The following is a 14661-nucleotide window of genomic DNA, read 5'->3' as shown; positions in this document are numbered from 1 at the left end:
TTGAGTATAGGATTTCTCCCTATAAATAGGCACCCCTTGTAGTTCTTTTCATTCATTGAAGTTAATAAAAAAATTCCTGCTTTATTTTTCTGCTCTCTTCGTGAGTTGTGGAAGAATTCAAAAGTGGGTGTGAAGCCCTCCCTTTTCGAAGGGCTAACTACCGTGGTGCGAAGCCACATCGATCCCAATTCACCCCCATCTTCCATCATCTTTTTTTTTCCATCTTCCCCCACCATCCATACTTCGAATTTGTCCTTTTGTTGCATCGGATTTCTTCATTGAAGCAGGTTTCCAGATTTCGGCCCTGAAATTTGGCGGAGCACCACGCACAAACCGTTAATCGGATCAGACTGAAATTTGGAGGTTTTGAGTCCATCCCTGGCCGACCAAGGCCAACTTTTTCTGAATAGTGGGCTCCACACACGTGCGGCCGGGATCACACACACGTTCCATCGGACCATTGTTCCTTCCACACGCGGATCATCTTTTAGTTCGTAGTTTTTATCTTCTTTTATCCTCTCATAGCCGTTTTTTTTCATGAATCCTAACCCTATATTACATGATCCCTAATTGATTTGCCCCTTTTTATCACCTTAGGGTTCCTTGAATTGAAATTAGGGAATCCCTTGGATTAGGGACTGATTTTTATGCATGAGTAGTTGATTTTATTTCCCTTTGACATTGTTTGGTTTATAATTTTATTGGTCCAGTCCTAGCCTGTGTCGGCTTGGACCAGCATAGATTCCCCTTTAATTGAATGTTTGGATTTTCATGTGGGATGTGGAATTTGTGTGATTGTTTCTGAATTGGTGTGATCTAAGCCTGCAATCTTGCATATCATATTTAATTTTCCATGTCCTGCATCATGAAATATATGGGGATATTCGATAATGCAGCTTTTATAAGCGTGAGTCTGCCCCCCATAGATAAATACCTGCATTTCCATTTGGCCAGCGATTTTTGGAATTTCTCCACCACCTTATCCCACATAGACAGTGGAGGGGTACCAATGACAAGCAGCAGACCCATAAAGAACATCGGGAATGAGGCAGTCGAACAACCCAAAATCTGAGCAAAAGAATTTAGGTCCCGGTCGGTAACATTGATCCCAAAGACTTTGGATTTGGCCATGTTAATGCGCAGCCCAGACACAGCCTCGAACCATCTAATAGTCGTGTGGAGATTTATGATGGCTTCAGCATCCGCTTTGCAAGTGATCAACGTATCGTCCGCGAATTGGATATGAGAAATGGGCGTAACCACCCCTGGCATCAAGATGCCTTTGAACAGCCCAACGCTTTGGCCCATAAGCAGCATCTGGGAGAGAGCCTCAGCTATCATAAGGAATAGAAGAGGGGAAAGAGGGTCACCCTGGCATAATCCCCTCGAGCTAGGGAAGAAACCTTTCGGGACTCCATTGAGAAGGACCAAAAAATGAGGAGATTCAACACAAGCCTTCATCCACTTCCTCCATTTCTCACCAAAACCCATTCTGATAAGCATGTATTGAAGAAAATCTCAGTCCACGTGGTCGTAAGCCTTCTCCATGTCAAGCTTACAAAAGACAGATTTGATCCCAGTCCTGTGACAGGAGTGGAGAATTTCATTAGCTATCAGCGCTCCATCGACGATCTCTCTTCCCGTAATAAAAGCATTTTGATACTTCCATCACAGAGGCTAGCCTTAAGGATAGGATTTTAGCCAAAATTTTATACGGGCTGCCAATGAGACTGATAGGCCTGAATTCAAAGAAAGAATTAGCCCCAGGAACTTTGGGGATAAGGGCGATGAAAGAAGCTCCAATTCCCTTGGAAAGCCTTCCTCTGGCATGGAATTCGTTGAGAAAGTTCATGACGTCAGGGCGCACAGTGTCCCAGAACGAGTGGAAGAAACTCATGGGGAACCCATCAGGCCCAGGTGACTTATCTCCATCTATCGCATCGATGGCCGCTTTGACCTCCTCTTCCGAGAAAGGAGCCTCCAGACGATCTGCTTCCGAACTTATGAGTGAGATGAAATGGATCTCATCCAATCGAGGCCTGGACCAGCCTTCAGAAGAGAGGAGGGATCTAAAATGGAGCACCGCTGCATCCGATATCTCGTCCCTATCATCGACCTGTCTGCCGTCCACTGAGATGCTAAGAATAGCTTTCGTCAAGCTCTCATATTAGCAAGGTTGTGGAAATACTTAGTATTCTTGTCTCCCTCTGAGATCCACTTAGCTCTCGATTTAACCTTCTAAGATAATTCGTCTTCCAAGGTTCTGGATGAAATGGATTGAATGATCTGAATGCGTCTAGATAACACCTCCAGAGGGAGGACATTGCCCTCCAATCCTGAATCAATCTGTTGCAGCTCTGCGAATAAAGCCTCAGTTTCGCAGTCTCTCTTCCTAAGCTCATCTTTCTTCCGGTCTTTTAATTTTTACTTTAGCAGACGAAGCTTGCACATCAGCCTGTGACCAGCAAAACCATCAGCCGGAAAGGAGGGCAACCACTCCACTACTTTCTGATTAAAACCCTCGATGTTGAGCCAGGCAGGGTTGAATTTGAATGGTTTCGCTGGTAATCATCAATAACCAAGAGGAGAATAGGGCAGTGAGCCGAAGTCGTTCTAGGAAGAGCAATCTGAGTCGTGGATGGGAACTCCTCAACCCAGTCCGTAGATAAGAGGAACCTGTCAAATCTCGATTGTATCTGGGATCTACGGCCGTTGGACCATGTGAATTTGGCAGCTGAAAGGGGCAGATCAACCAACTCCTGGGCTTGAATCCAGTCGGAGAACGAGTGCATAGCGAGATTTGATCTCCATCTTTGAGAGTGCTCCTCAGGAAAACGGACCACGTTAAAGTCACCCACATAGCAGCAAGGTCATGAATAGGACTGTCTAATAGCAATCAGCTCATCCCAGAAATTGGATCTTAAAGAATCTTCATTAGGACCATAAACAGAAATGACAGTGCATCGGAAATTAGTATACTTATCTTGGAGAATGACTGCTTTAGAGAAGACCCCAGACAATGAATACTGTAAATCCCACTTAGAAGATTTCCAAGCAATCAGGATACCTCCTAAGGATCCAGTAGCGTCCAAAGTAATGAAATTTGCGTCCTGAGCTCCCCATAACGTATCCAGAAGACTCTTTGAGAACAACGAAACTTTAGTTTCCTGTAAACAAATAACGTTTGGGTTTTTTCTCCTGATAGAACCTTTGATGAGGCTTCGCTTCTGCTTGGAGCCGTCTCCCCTAACGTTCTAAGAAGAACTATCATTGGGGCACCGAGCTGCCCCGAGTACTCTTCCTTCCACGTCTAGCCGTAGACGTAGAAGCAATAGCCGGAGAAGATTTAAGTCTGAGAAGTTCTCTGTTACTAGTGGATCGAGAAACTTGTTTAGCAGAGGTCTTTGGAGGAGGTAAGGGCCTACCCCTGTTCTCGATGTATTGGAATAGGCCCGTATAGTCTTCTACCCTATTGCCGAAGGAGAGACCCAGCGATCGACACACGTTCCCCACTGCGTCTCCAATCCATCTTTTGTCATGAATTTCCTTATAAATTTCCTCTCTGATTTTTCCCTTCGTAAATGCCATGGAGTTATCTCCCTGATGCTGGTGTGGAAATTCTGAGCACATCTGAAGTGGTTCTGCGACAATCACATCCGCAGGGGTCTCCTCTTGGAACAGCGTAAGGGGACCTAGATCAGCCCAATCTTTGGATACGGAGTTGAGAGGAGATGAAGGGATGGATGAAGCGGAACAAGACTCAAAGATCAGATTTTCTGACATGTCCTCTCTGGAGATATCGTCGCCCAGGACAACGAAAGCGGGGTTACGGGAGGGAGGAACGGGGTAGAAAGATTGGGTGTGGTTAGAATGTTGAGGTTCATCGGGTCTGTCGGGTCTGATGTTCGGGTGCGACGCAGAAAATAGGCTGGGGTTAATGAAAACAGCTTCGGATACCTTCAGCGAACCCCATTTGGTTGGGGAGAGGCGAAAGCGGTAGAGAACGGGCCCGCTTCGACCGATTCAACATCAATAAGAGGCGTGAGCCTAGGGGATGACATCTGCTCCTCCATCTGGGTAGCCCCACTACCGTTGATTGAACGGTCAGGCAACACGCGTCATGATCTCGTCGCTACTACCTCTTTGTACTCATTGTTACTCGGCCAACGGGTATATGAGAGGCCACGTGTCTGCGCCATAGCTGTCTAATGAGAGAAGAGATCCTCCGCCCGAGAAGGAAACTCAGACTCCGGGGCACGTGTCGTGTTATCCAAGGTAGCAGATATCTTCGCGCTGGCGCTCGGGATTTCGTCTGCTAGACACAACCCTGAAGTAGAGGATAGACTGCCATGCGTCCTTTGAAAAGGCCGAACGCTGTCTTCATGTACTCTCGCGGCAGGTGGTCTGACACCCCTTTGTTTCGGTAGTCCGCTGGAATACACGGAATGAGCTCCTTCTTCCCACCTTGTTCCTTGCATATGCAATAATGGCTGACTCACCAATTCCTTGGCCCTCCACACGTCTCCCCATCTAGGCTGCATCGACTATGGGGAGTCCTTCTGGATCGGTAGCAAGATGATACGATTATCGATCTTCACACGCAAATGAGGCGGGAGGGGAGAACCTTTCTTTCTTCTCACCCGGGCCCTAATGACGCCGAGTTCCGTCATAAATTAGGTCTTAGGTTCGATTTCAAGAAGAAAGCCCAGGCAAGATGCTGCTTTGATGAGGAACTCGTCATACCAGCATTCCATTAGGATATCTCAAATGAGGATCCAGATGTTTTCTTTGCCAAATATTGAAAATTCCTCCCACGGCATGATTTTTTTGATCAGGCCATTAGCAAGCAAGTGGTCTGCCATTATTAAGATGTCTGGGTTGAGGCCTGGACACACTCTCACCCACAAGGCGTCGTGACCCAAAGGCTTGAAGTCGGAGATGCCTAATTGGAATCCAGTGCACTGTCGAATCCATTCCTTCACTCCCGATATCGACGCACCTTCTTCTGTTATAATAACCACCGACTTAGCCAACTCTGCTCGATTCTTCTCAAAGATCTCCTGCTCGACGACAACAGTGAGATCTGATTGATCATCAACACGATCATCGCCTAATGGGTTGAACTGATCCTTCTTTGACCCTTCCAACTCCTAGGAGGGCAAGACAGAGCCCTTAAGATCTTGGAGCAGGACGTCTCTGAAGGATTGTCCCTCGGAACGAGATGCAGGTCGAGCAACCATGACTGGTAAAGTGGACTGTTGCTCCATAGGTTTGGATCCAATAACGGTGGGACGCTTCTGATAAGTCGAGGCAGTCAGGGTTTCAGGACCATAAAGCGCCCTCTAGACCAGCATCTTTTTGTCGTCATAACTGACTCCATGCAACATGGCCACCGCCCTGGCCAGTTCCGCTTCGCTACCCATCTGAACTAAAGCAAATCCACGATATGCACCAGTTTCTTTATCCCTCAGCATTATGACATCCATAATAGCTCCCACTCACCCAAAAATCCTCTCCAGATTGAGGGGGAACCAGCCATGGGGGTAACCTTTCACATATAGGGTTGGATACGAAGCGTATTTCCGTTGACTGTCCCCCACTGGTTCCCTGTTCCGGTTCCTTGCCTGAGCAACCTTCCATTCCTTTTCACTGCTACCATTGGTCATCTCTCCCGCTGTCCCCTTACCTTTATCTTCGCCTATTTTCACCGCAGTCGCCATCGTCGTCATCTTCGTCGTCATCGTCGTCACTCGTCGTTATCTCATCTCGATCATGAAAGCGTTTTAGGAGTCAAGCCTTACCAAAAGGTCCCCATTTACTCCTTTACCGCGTGTGGAGAGGGCGGCCAAAAAGCTGGCAAGCCTTACCAAAAGGTCCCCATTTACTCCTTTAAATAGCTTCTAATTCTAATTGTAGTCAAACAAACTACTAGTAACTAAAACTATTAAATTTAACTATGTGAATTTACCCAATACACACACACACACACACACACACAAAGGCTAATTGTTGAAATAAAATAATCACCAAAGAGAACATTATTATTCTTTTTAGCCATTTGATAATGATTTTCTTAACCATCCACTAATTGGCCACAATTTCATGGTCAGGATCATCTGATGATTTCGTTTTCCGCATATGCTCCAATCCATCATGTGGGGTGTGGTTTGGATGATAAAGATGACATGGGTCATGCGCATGCATTCAGTAAATTTCTAAAGCACCACAAAGAAAATGCCTGATCATCATCATCATCATAGCCTTTTTCCCAACTACTTTGGGTCACGTACAGAAAAAACATGATTCAGAAACATAAAAATATGAAAAATAATTTTGGGTTTATAGTAGTTTAGACTTTAGATATAAATTATAGTAAGACGTTTCTCTAAAACAGATACAAATGATAGTGAGACAAATATGATAATGCATTTAGTAAATTTCAGTATCCTTTCTGAATCAAGAACCTAATGGTACTCTATCAAGTCTTCACCACAGCTACCTAAATCAATAAGTCTATCCTCGACCTGCAGTTCAGATCAAGCAACCAAGGTCGCAGATTCACTAAAATTCAGCGGTTACAATCAAGCTAGATAGCTCCAGGTCGATCCGTAACTTGTCACCACCTGTTCTATGCTAAATTGAGACTATATCATCCTGTGGCAGTTTATATGCTAGTTACTGGACTTTCTTCCACCATAGCTTTATATGAGCTAGTTTGCGGGCTACATCCTGTGCAGGTTTGCGGAAGAAATGCAGTGTACCTGGGTTGATATACCATCATTTTAAGAATGGTTGCGACTCTTCAACTGTACACCTAGCATAGTTGTACAACAATACAGACCGTCCCAATTGCTGACCCAACTATGGATGGAGAATAATCCAAACATTAGTCTGAGAAATGATAGTTACTGTCTGATTGTCCTTGGAATTTGGATCTCTTACTATTTTAAAATGATCCATTTGATAGCTATCAATTGGATGGTCAGGTTGCTAGACCAGCCTGATTTTAAAGATATTTTCCAAACAAACTGTCCCACAATTTGGATGGTCTAGATGGCAGTGCATGAGTACCACATATGAGGGAACATGAGTCACCACCATTTTGTGGGAATCTACACTCAAGCCTACTGCAACATCTACACATTAAAAAATTGTAATACTAAATCAAAGTTTTTATCTTTTGGCGAGAGTATATTACGGCACATTCACTCAAAATCTGTACATTGGTAGACAACTAGACACTGTAGTAGAATATTGCAATAAAAAAGCTTTTTATTCTCTCATGTAACAATATGGAAAAGAGTGTAGTGTATATTTTGGTCCGATCATGATGGGAATCATACATTCGTCATACATAAGTTCAAGTTAAACCATTAAATTGTGCTAAACACTTGTAGATAGGTCATCATCCAAAAGCATCATTTATTAAACAATCCTTTCTGTCAAAAGGCATTTATTTATTGAATTCACTTTGTCGACCGTACAAATAAATCCATCTGTGTTGAGCAAGATTATCGTACTGGTATATTGAACCTTGGTAAACTGAATTGCAAATTAGATGAATTTTAAAACAAAGTAAATGAGCCTACACCATCAAATTAAGTAATTTTGAAATGTATTGAACTGCAAACTAGAATTTCAAACCCTAAACCAGTCAAATACGATTCAGGTAACTATGGTCTTAGTGAGCTAAGTCAACAATGTCTTCATTGCCAGATTGCATTAAGGAAGAGCTCAATTCGAAATTTAACAGACTCAAGTCGGCCAAGTTTTGAATTGAATCAGTGAGTTTTAGAACTATGCTTCAAATAGGTAGACTACAAACTCAGAAACATAGCAAACTAACTTGTAAATGACATTTGTAGGCTCAAAACTCTATTGAAAACTTGCAAGAGTGCAACAACCAACCTTCTACATCTTTGTTGTAGAAAAGAGACCTAGGCGCCTTCTATTTATTTATTTGACAAGGGGAGCCTAGCTCCTACTATGCACTGTCAAAAAATTCTTTCTTTGGTTTTTATTAATAACAACTCTTAATTTTGGAGTATTTAGGAGTATTTAGGAGTATTTGATGAAATGATCATCATATACACTCTAATTTCAAATTTTGAGTGTAGGTGGCCCAATTTTGGGAAAATTGGGGAAAATTCGAAATTTCCCTAATTTCTCCCAAATTGCTTGCAATTTTGTATTCCAAACATGAAATGAAGCATGTATGAGGGCTGATCTACTGATTTGTTGAGTCCTTGTCACTTTTCGGAAAATAAAAATCATTTTTTAATTAAAAATTATTAAAATATTAAAAAAAAAATCGAAATTTCCCTTCGACAAGCTATCAATTGAGACTAATTTCGAAGTATTTAAGAGTGTTTGATGAAATGATCATCACATGCACTCTAAATGTTATGCATTCAATTTGAATAGAGTTGCATTAGTTCAGTTAGACAACATATAGCTTAGGACCCTATATAAAGGAAACCTATTATGTGCACTTCTTTTTTGAGATGTTATGATTCAAAAGTGTGTATTAAGGTCTTTTTTAGCAATCCCTGAAGTTTCATTGAAAAATTCAACCATTTCCCCAATGTTTCCTCATGTTTCCCAAAAAGTACAATAAATTACCAGATACAAACTATATATCCCGTGCGATAACCGATACGTATATGTATCCCCAAAGATGCAATACGTAACGTGATACCGATATTTTAAACACTGCTCACGAGTGCAACTACTAACCTTGTATATCATTGCTCAAGCCAAGGAAACCCAAGCTCCTATTAGGAGCTCTAAAAAATTCTTTAATTTTGATTAGCAACAACTATACAATGTTCAGCATGGATACCACAAAGCAACGTTGAAATGCTCAGACTTTATCAAGGAAGAGCTAATCCGGTTACCAACTTCGATTCACCGATGTCAATGGAACCTCGTTGTTTTTTTATGGGAACTGTTGTCATTCATCATTCAGCTGACATTTTCTAGAATCAAGCTCACACAATACTTGGAGCTGAATCACATTGGGAAGTTCCATATTAGTCAGAGATTTCTTCTCTTTTTAACAGGGGCATAAATAAAGCATTCAATTTCAAGTTAGAGGGTATTCAAATTACATTTAGGGCTTCTATGCTTGTTGTGACCCCTGCATCTCTCTTTTTAATAAGAGACTTCTTACTGACGGAAAACAAAATAGTGTAAAAAAAAAAATTCCAAGTTCCAATTTCACTACACTGGCCTCTCCCCTATTTATATCAAAACCAATATTGAAAAATAAAGGCAGAAGCAAAAACACTGCATATTCTCCCTCCAGTCTCCTCACGGGTTCCTCCATCATTGAGTTGAAGCGAACCCCACAGCTCTCATTTTAATAAGAGACTTTCTTACTGACAGAAAACAAAATAGAGTTTGATCCATTTATATATATATATAAATCCGAGTTCCGATTACACTACACTGACCTCTCCCCTAATTATATATATATAAATCCGAGTTCCGATTACACTACACTGACCTCTCCCCTACTTATATCAAAACCAATCTTGAAAAATAAAGGCAGAAGCAAAACCGCTGCATATTCTCCCTCCAGTCTCCTAATGGGTTCCTCCATCATTGAGTTGAAGCAAACCCCTCCAATCCAGCAGGCCAAGCATCATGGATGAAAGCCTCACATATGCAAAATTGATAGCAATAGAAACTAGAGGAATCCTCGAGGTATGAAACCCTGATACATATGTCAATGCGGGTTCGACTGGGGAAGTTTTCCAGGAGCTTGTGTATTAACAAGCATATGGATGTCCTTTCAACATTTTGGAATCCTATGCCAATCGTTCTTTTTTAAAATTCATCATCATCTAAGCCTTAACTAATTGGGGTCAGCTACACAAATCCCATTTTGCCACTCCTCTCTATCAAGGGCCATAACTTCAGTTAGACCGTTTCTTTTTAAAACAAAAATAGCACCTTGAAATTTGTTAAACAAAAAGAATTCAAGACCAACAAATACAAGTTCCGCATAGTCACAGTTTTGGATACCTACAAACAAATAAGGATTTTTTTTTATTTTTTTAAACAGTAAACAAATAAGGATTTTAGGATATAAATAAATAATTAAGTACTCACGTACATCGCACCATCAACCCTGAATGTGACAATGGCGGGAAAATGCTATCATGCTACTTCAAATTGCATCGAAACTTTCACAACAACAAAATTCCACATGCATATTGGCATAGAAAATATAGCAGTAACTTAAGGTGTGGGAGAAATGAAATTTACCTTTGTCACAACATAATCGATAGACGGCTCAAAACTAGCTGGCGTCTTCTTTGTGATGTCGTTCGGGATCTGATCCAGCGTATACCCGACCGATAACTTCGCAGCCATCTTAGCTATAGGGAAACCAGTTGCCTTAGATGCCAATGCTGATGACCGAGACACTCTAGGATTCATCTCTATCACCATGACCTCTCCATCTTCTGGGTTGACTGCGAACTGAACATTCGAACCTCCACATTCAACTCCAATTTCCCTTATGATCGCGATTGAATAATCCCTAAGCCGCTGATACTCTTTGTCCGTCAGAGTTTGAGCAGGAGCCACTGTGATCGAATCTCCCGTGTGGACCCCCATTGGGTCAATGTTCTCAATGGAACATATAATCACAACATTGTCTGCCAAATCTCTCATTACCTCAAGCTCATACTCTTTCCATCCCAAAAGGGACTTCTCCACCAAAACCTGCGAAGTCAAGCTAGCGGCGAGACCCGATTTACAGATTGACTCGAACTCCTCCCTATTATAAGCAATCCCACCTCCGGTACCACCCAATGTAAAAGCAGGTCGTATGATTAAGGGGAAGTCTCCGATAGAATTTGCAATCTTGAGACACTCTTCCATGGTAGTCCCAATCCCGGAAGGTGGCGTCTTGATCCCAATATTCTGCATTGCCTGCTTGAAAAGATCACGGTCCTCTGCTTTCCTGATGGCATTGAGCTTTGCCCCAATCAGCTCAACACCGTACCTCTCCAGAGCTCCACTCTCCGCCAGTGCAACCGCAAGGTTAAGAGCGGTCTGGCCTCCCATGGTGGGAAGGAGGGCGTCCGGCCGTTCCTTCTCAAGGACCTGCTCGACAAGCTCCGGGGTCATCGGGGCGATGTAGGTCTGGTGGGCCAAGTCCGGGTCGGTCATGATGGTGGCGGGGTTGGAGTTGATCAGAACGACTTCATAGCCCTCTTCTTTGAGAGCCTTGCATGCCTGGGTCCCTGAGTAGTCGAACTCACAGGCCTGGCCAATGACAATGGGCCCCGCACCAAGAATCATGATCTTTTTCAGATCAGTCCTCTTGCCCTTCAACGACCCGTTGCCAGGTGCCTTGTCAAAATCAGCCCCGCTCCGTCCATGGTCGCAACGGACAAGAGCAGGGCGATTAACAGAACGGCGACAGACGAAAGGAGTACGAAGAGACCGAAGGGTTGTAAAGAGAGCGTCTTTCTGACTGGCTGTGGTTGCAGTGAGTAAAGACCGTGGCTTTGGCCGAATCAAGGCATTGGCTTTGGGTTTTGAGGATGATTTCGCTGCGGTGAGTCGACTCGAAAAGGTTTCACAAGGGTTTATGCTAACACCCATCTCTCTCTCTCTCTCTCTCTCTCTCTCTCTCTCTCTCTCTCTCTCTACAGCAGCAGAACAGAAAATCGAAGAGAAAGGAGAAGAATAAGAAGCTTCTTTACCTAAAATCCGATTTTAATGGAGAAGAAAATGGATAGCAGAGAGATACGAGTAGAAAAATCCGACTTTTGGTGCTGCTGCTGCTTCTTCAACTGACAAGTTCGGAACAGCTGCTGGAGGGTTTTACCATATATAGCGCCTATCGGATCTCCCCGCCGTACACTTTTCGTCGACCTCAGATCCAAACCTACCATTTGGCGGGACCCACAAGTCACGATCAAAAGGACGATTCTAATTCGTTTATTTGGGTGACAGATACGGTGGACCGTCAAATAAAAAGCTTTCACGTCTGTACGGCTGATCTGCTTTGCTTCCTATTATTGGATGGTTTGGATTACATGTAAATGGACAGCGTATGTCAGGGGGGATGCGGATAGGGTATTGACACTGCCAGCAGCGATTTTGTGGGCCCTACGATGTATTTGTTTTATCCATACTGTCTATTCAATTTTCTATCTCATCTTGGGGAAGGTGTGCATAAATGAGGCAGATGCAGATCTCAGTGGACCACACCATAGGAAAACGGTGGTTATTGAACGCCCATAGTTAAAAATTTATTGGGGGCCACAGAAGTTTTGGATCAAGTTAATATTGGTGTTTTTCCTTCATCCAGGTCTGTGTGATCTAAACGACAGGCTGGATGGCAAGTAAACATTGCAATGGGCCTTAAGAAATTTTTAATGGTTAGCGTTCAATCACCACTGTTTAACTGTGGTGTGGTCCACCTGAGAATTGGATCTTCCTAATTTTTAGGTTTATTCTCTAAAATAATGATCTAAAATCGATGGACGGCATGGATAAAACAAGTACATGATTGTGGGCCTGCAGAGTATTATTAGAGGAGCCACCTTGAAAGTCCATGGCAGGAAGCCCAGCACAATCCCCAATGCCCCATTCTCTATTGGCCCACCGTTATGTTTTTGTTATATCTATCCCGTCCATCTGCTTTTCCAGATCAATTTAGGCCGTATATCCAAACATGAGGGAAATCCAATGTCTAAGTAGGCCACACAACAAAAAAAATGGATATAGAAAGTACACCATTGAAACCTTCCCAGTGCCTACCGTGATGTTTATATTCCATCCAACTCGCTCACACTGTCATTCCCACCTTAACGAAGGGAACATACAGATATCAGTCCGATTCAGAACTTCTGCAGCCGTCAAAAAGTTTCAATGACCGCCATTTTCATCTCTATTGTTTCTTAAGGCATAGCCACTGTGTTCGACCTTTGCATGGGCTTGTAGCATTAAATGAATCAGAGAAACGAATGAACGGAGTAGATATAACAAAGACATTAAGGTGGGCCCTACAGAACGTCAGGCTAAGGAGATTCTTGTAACCCAGCACAACTCTTTATAGGCTTAACCACGATGCATTGATGGCATCGGATCTGACCACCATGACATTGGTTCAAAAATCAGGAAACGGACTGGCTACCCCCCCCCCCCCTGCCACCAGCCCGGTGGCTGGTGGACGGTGCTCTGTGGGCCCACCATGATGTACGTGTTTCATTCATTCTGTTCATCCATTTTAACAGATCATTTTAGAGCTTGATCCCAAAAATGAGAGGGATATAAATCTCAGGTGGACCACACCACAGGAAAACAATAGTGATAGGATATCCACCATTAAAATCCTCCTAAGGCCCACTGCACTGTTTATTTGACATCCAATCTGTTGATTAGGTCATACAGACCCAGATGAAAGGGAAAAAAAAAAAAACAACAAAGATTAGCTTGATCCAAAACTTTTATGGCCCCTAAAAAGTTTTTAATGGTCGACGTTCATTCAACACTGTTTCCTGTAATGTAGTCCACTTGAGATTGGGATATATTTCATTTTTTATCTCATACCATAAAATGATCCATAAAAATAGATGGACGGCATGGATGAAACACATACATCATGGTGGGGCCACGGAGAACCGACCATCAGCCATTGGCTGGTGGCAGGGAGAGTAGCCAATCCGTTTCCACCTAGGTCACAGCTAAGTGAAGCTCCTCAAGCACCACCTTCCCTGTTGAGATTTTAAAAGTTAGGGGCTCATCATGATCTAGGTGGTATATCCACACCATCCATCCATTTTGCCAGGTTATTTTAGGTCATGAATCCAAATATGAGGTATATCAAAATTTTGAGTGGACCATAGTATATGAAACCAAAGGATTGAATGCCTACCCTTGATAACTTGTTAGGAGCCAAACATGTTAGATGGCAAAACAAAATTATAGTGGGCTCCTTAAAGTTGGTCCATGTCACCTAATAAACAAACGGGTTGGATGATAGAAAAAGAACTACAATAGGCAGTAGTATATTTTAATGATATAATCTAAGTGCCATTTGTTTACTCTTGTGGTGTCTACTCGAGATTATGATCTTTTTCATCTATGGGCTCATGCCCTCAAATCATGATTCGCATAGGATGGATGACGTTTATCAAACAAATGTATCATTGTGGAACCCACGATGTAATCCATGGTCCGAGTGGATTTGTGCAAAGGAATAAAAGGTGAAAGGGCATACTTGTCTTCTTAGAATATAAAAAACGAAATGATGGGACAACTATTAGTCAAAGTCTAAATTATAATTTTTTACTATATCTGAAAACCTTAAGCACGTATTAGAAAAGAATTTTAAAGTAACTTGTTTTTAGCATCCAACTAAAACATAGGTTTTTATGTAACATTGCATGTGTTATAGGGAAAATTGAGTTGACCTGTCGTGTGAGACACGTAACAAAGAACTATTAGAGTAGACTCCCAGAGCTACCAACGTATTTACTACTAAGGAAGATGAGCCGAGCAAGCAAACCAAATGATTGAACTGAATCAGTCAACCCGGCTTGGAGATAAGGTTCATCGACAGGCCTCGATCACGGATGCCAACTTCGACCTCGAATATTGACCTCAAGATCGGGATGGAGATATCCAAAGAAA

The 14661-nt window shown here is 42.7% G+C and overlaps 1 protein-coding gene across 1 annotated transcript in view; it reads right to left on the bottom strand.

Moving 5' to 3' along the window:
- LOC131226252 (carbamoyl-phosphate synthase large chain, chloroplastic) overlaps positions 1-11810 on the bottom strand; it is a 40525-nt gene extending 28715 nt beyond the window's left edge. Inside the window, exon 1 of the mRNA XM_058222036.1 lies at positions 10273-11810. Within this exon, the coding sequence (XP_058078019.1) occupies positions 10273-11622 (1350 nt within the window). The 5' untranslated portion in view covers positions 11623-11810. The remainder of the gene's footprint in view (positions 1-10272) is intronic.
- Positions 11811-14661: the final 2851 nt, after the last annotated feature.

This window comes from Magnolia sinica, chromosome 14 (genome assembly GCF_029962835.1).
Source record: "Magnolia sinica isolate HGM2019 chromosome 14, MsV1, whole genome shotgun sequence".
In the NCBI taxonomy this organism is placed as follows: Eukaryota; Viridiplantae; Streptophyta; class Magnoliopsida; order Magnoliales; family Magnoliaceae; genus Magnolia; species Magnolia sinica.
The sequence above is the reverse complement of the archived record's forward strand: the minus strand, read 5'-3'. Positions and strand labels throughout refer to the sequence as shown.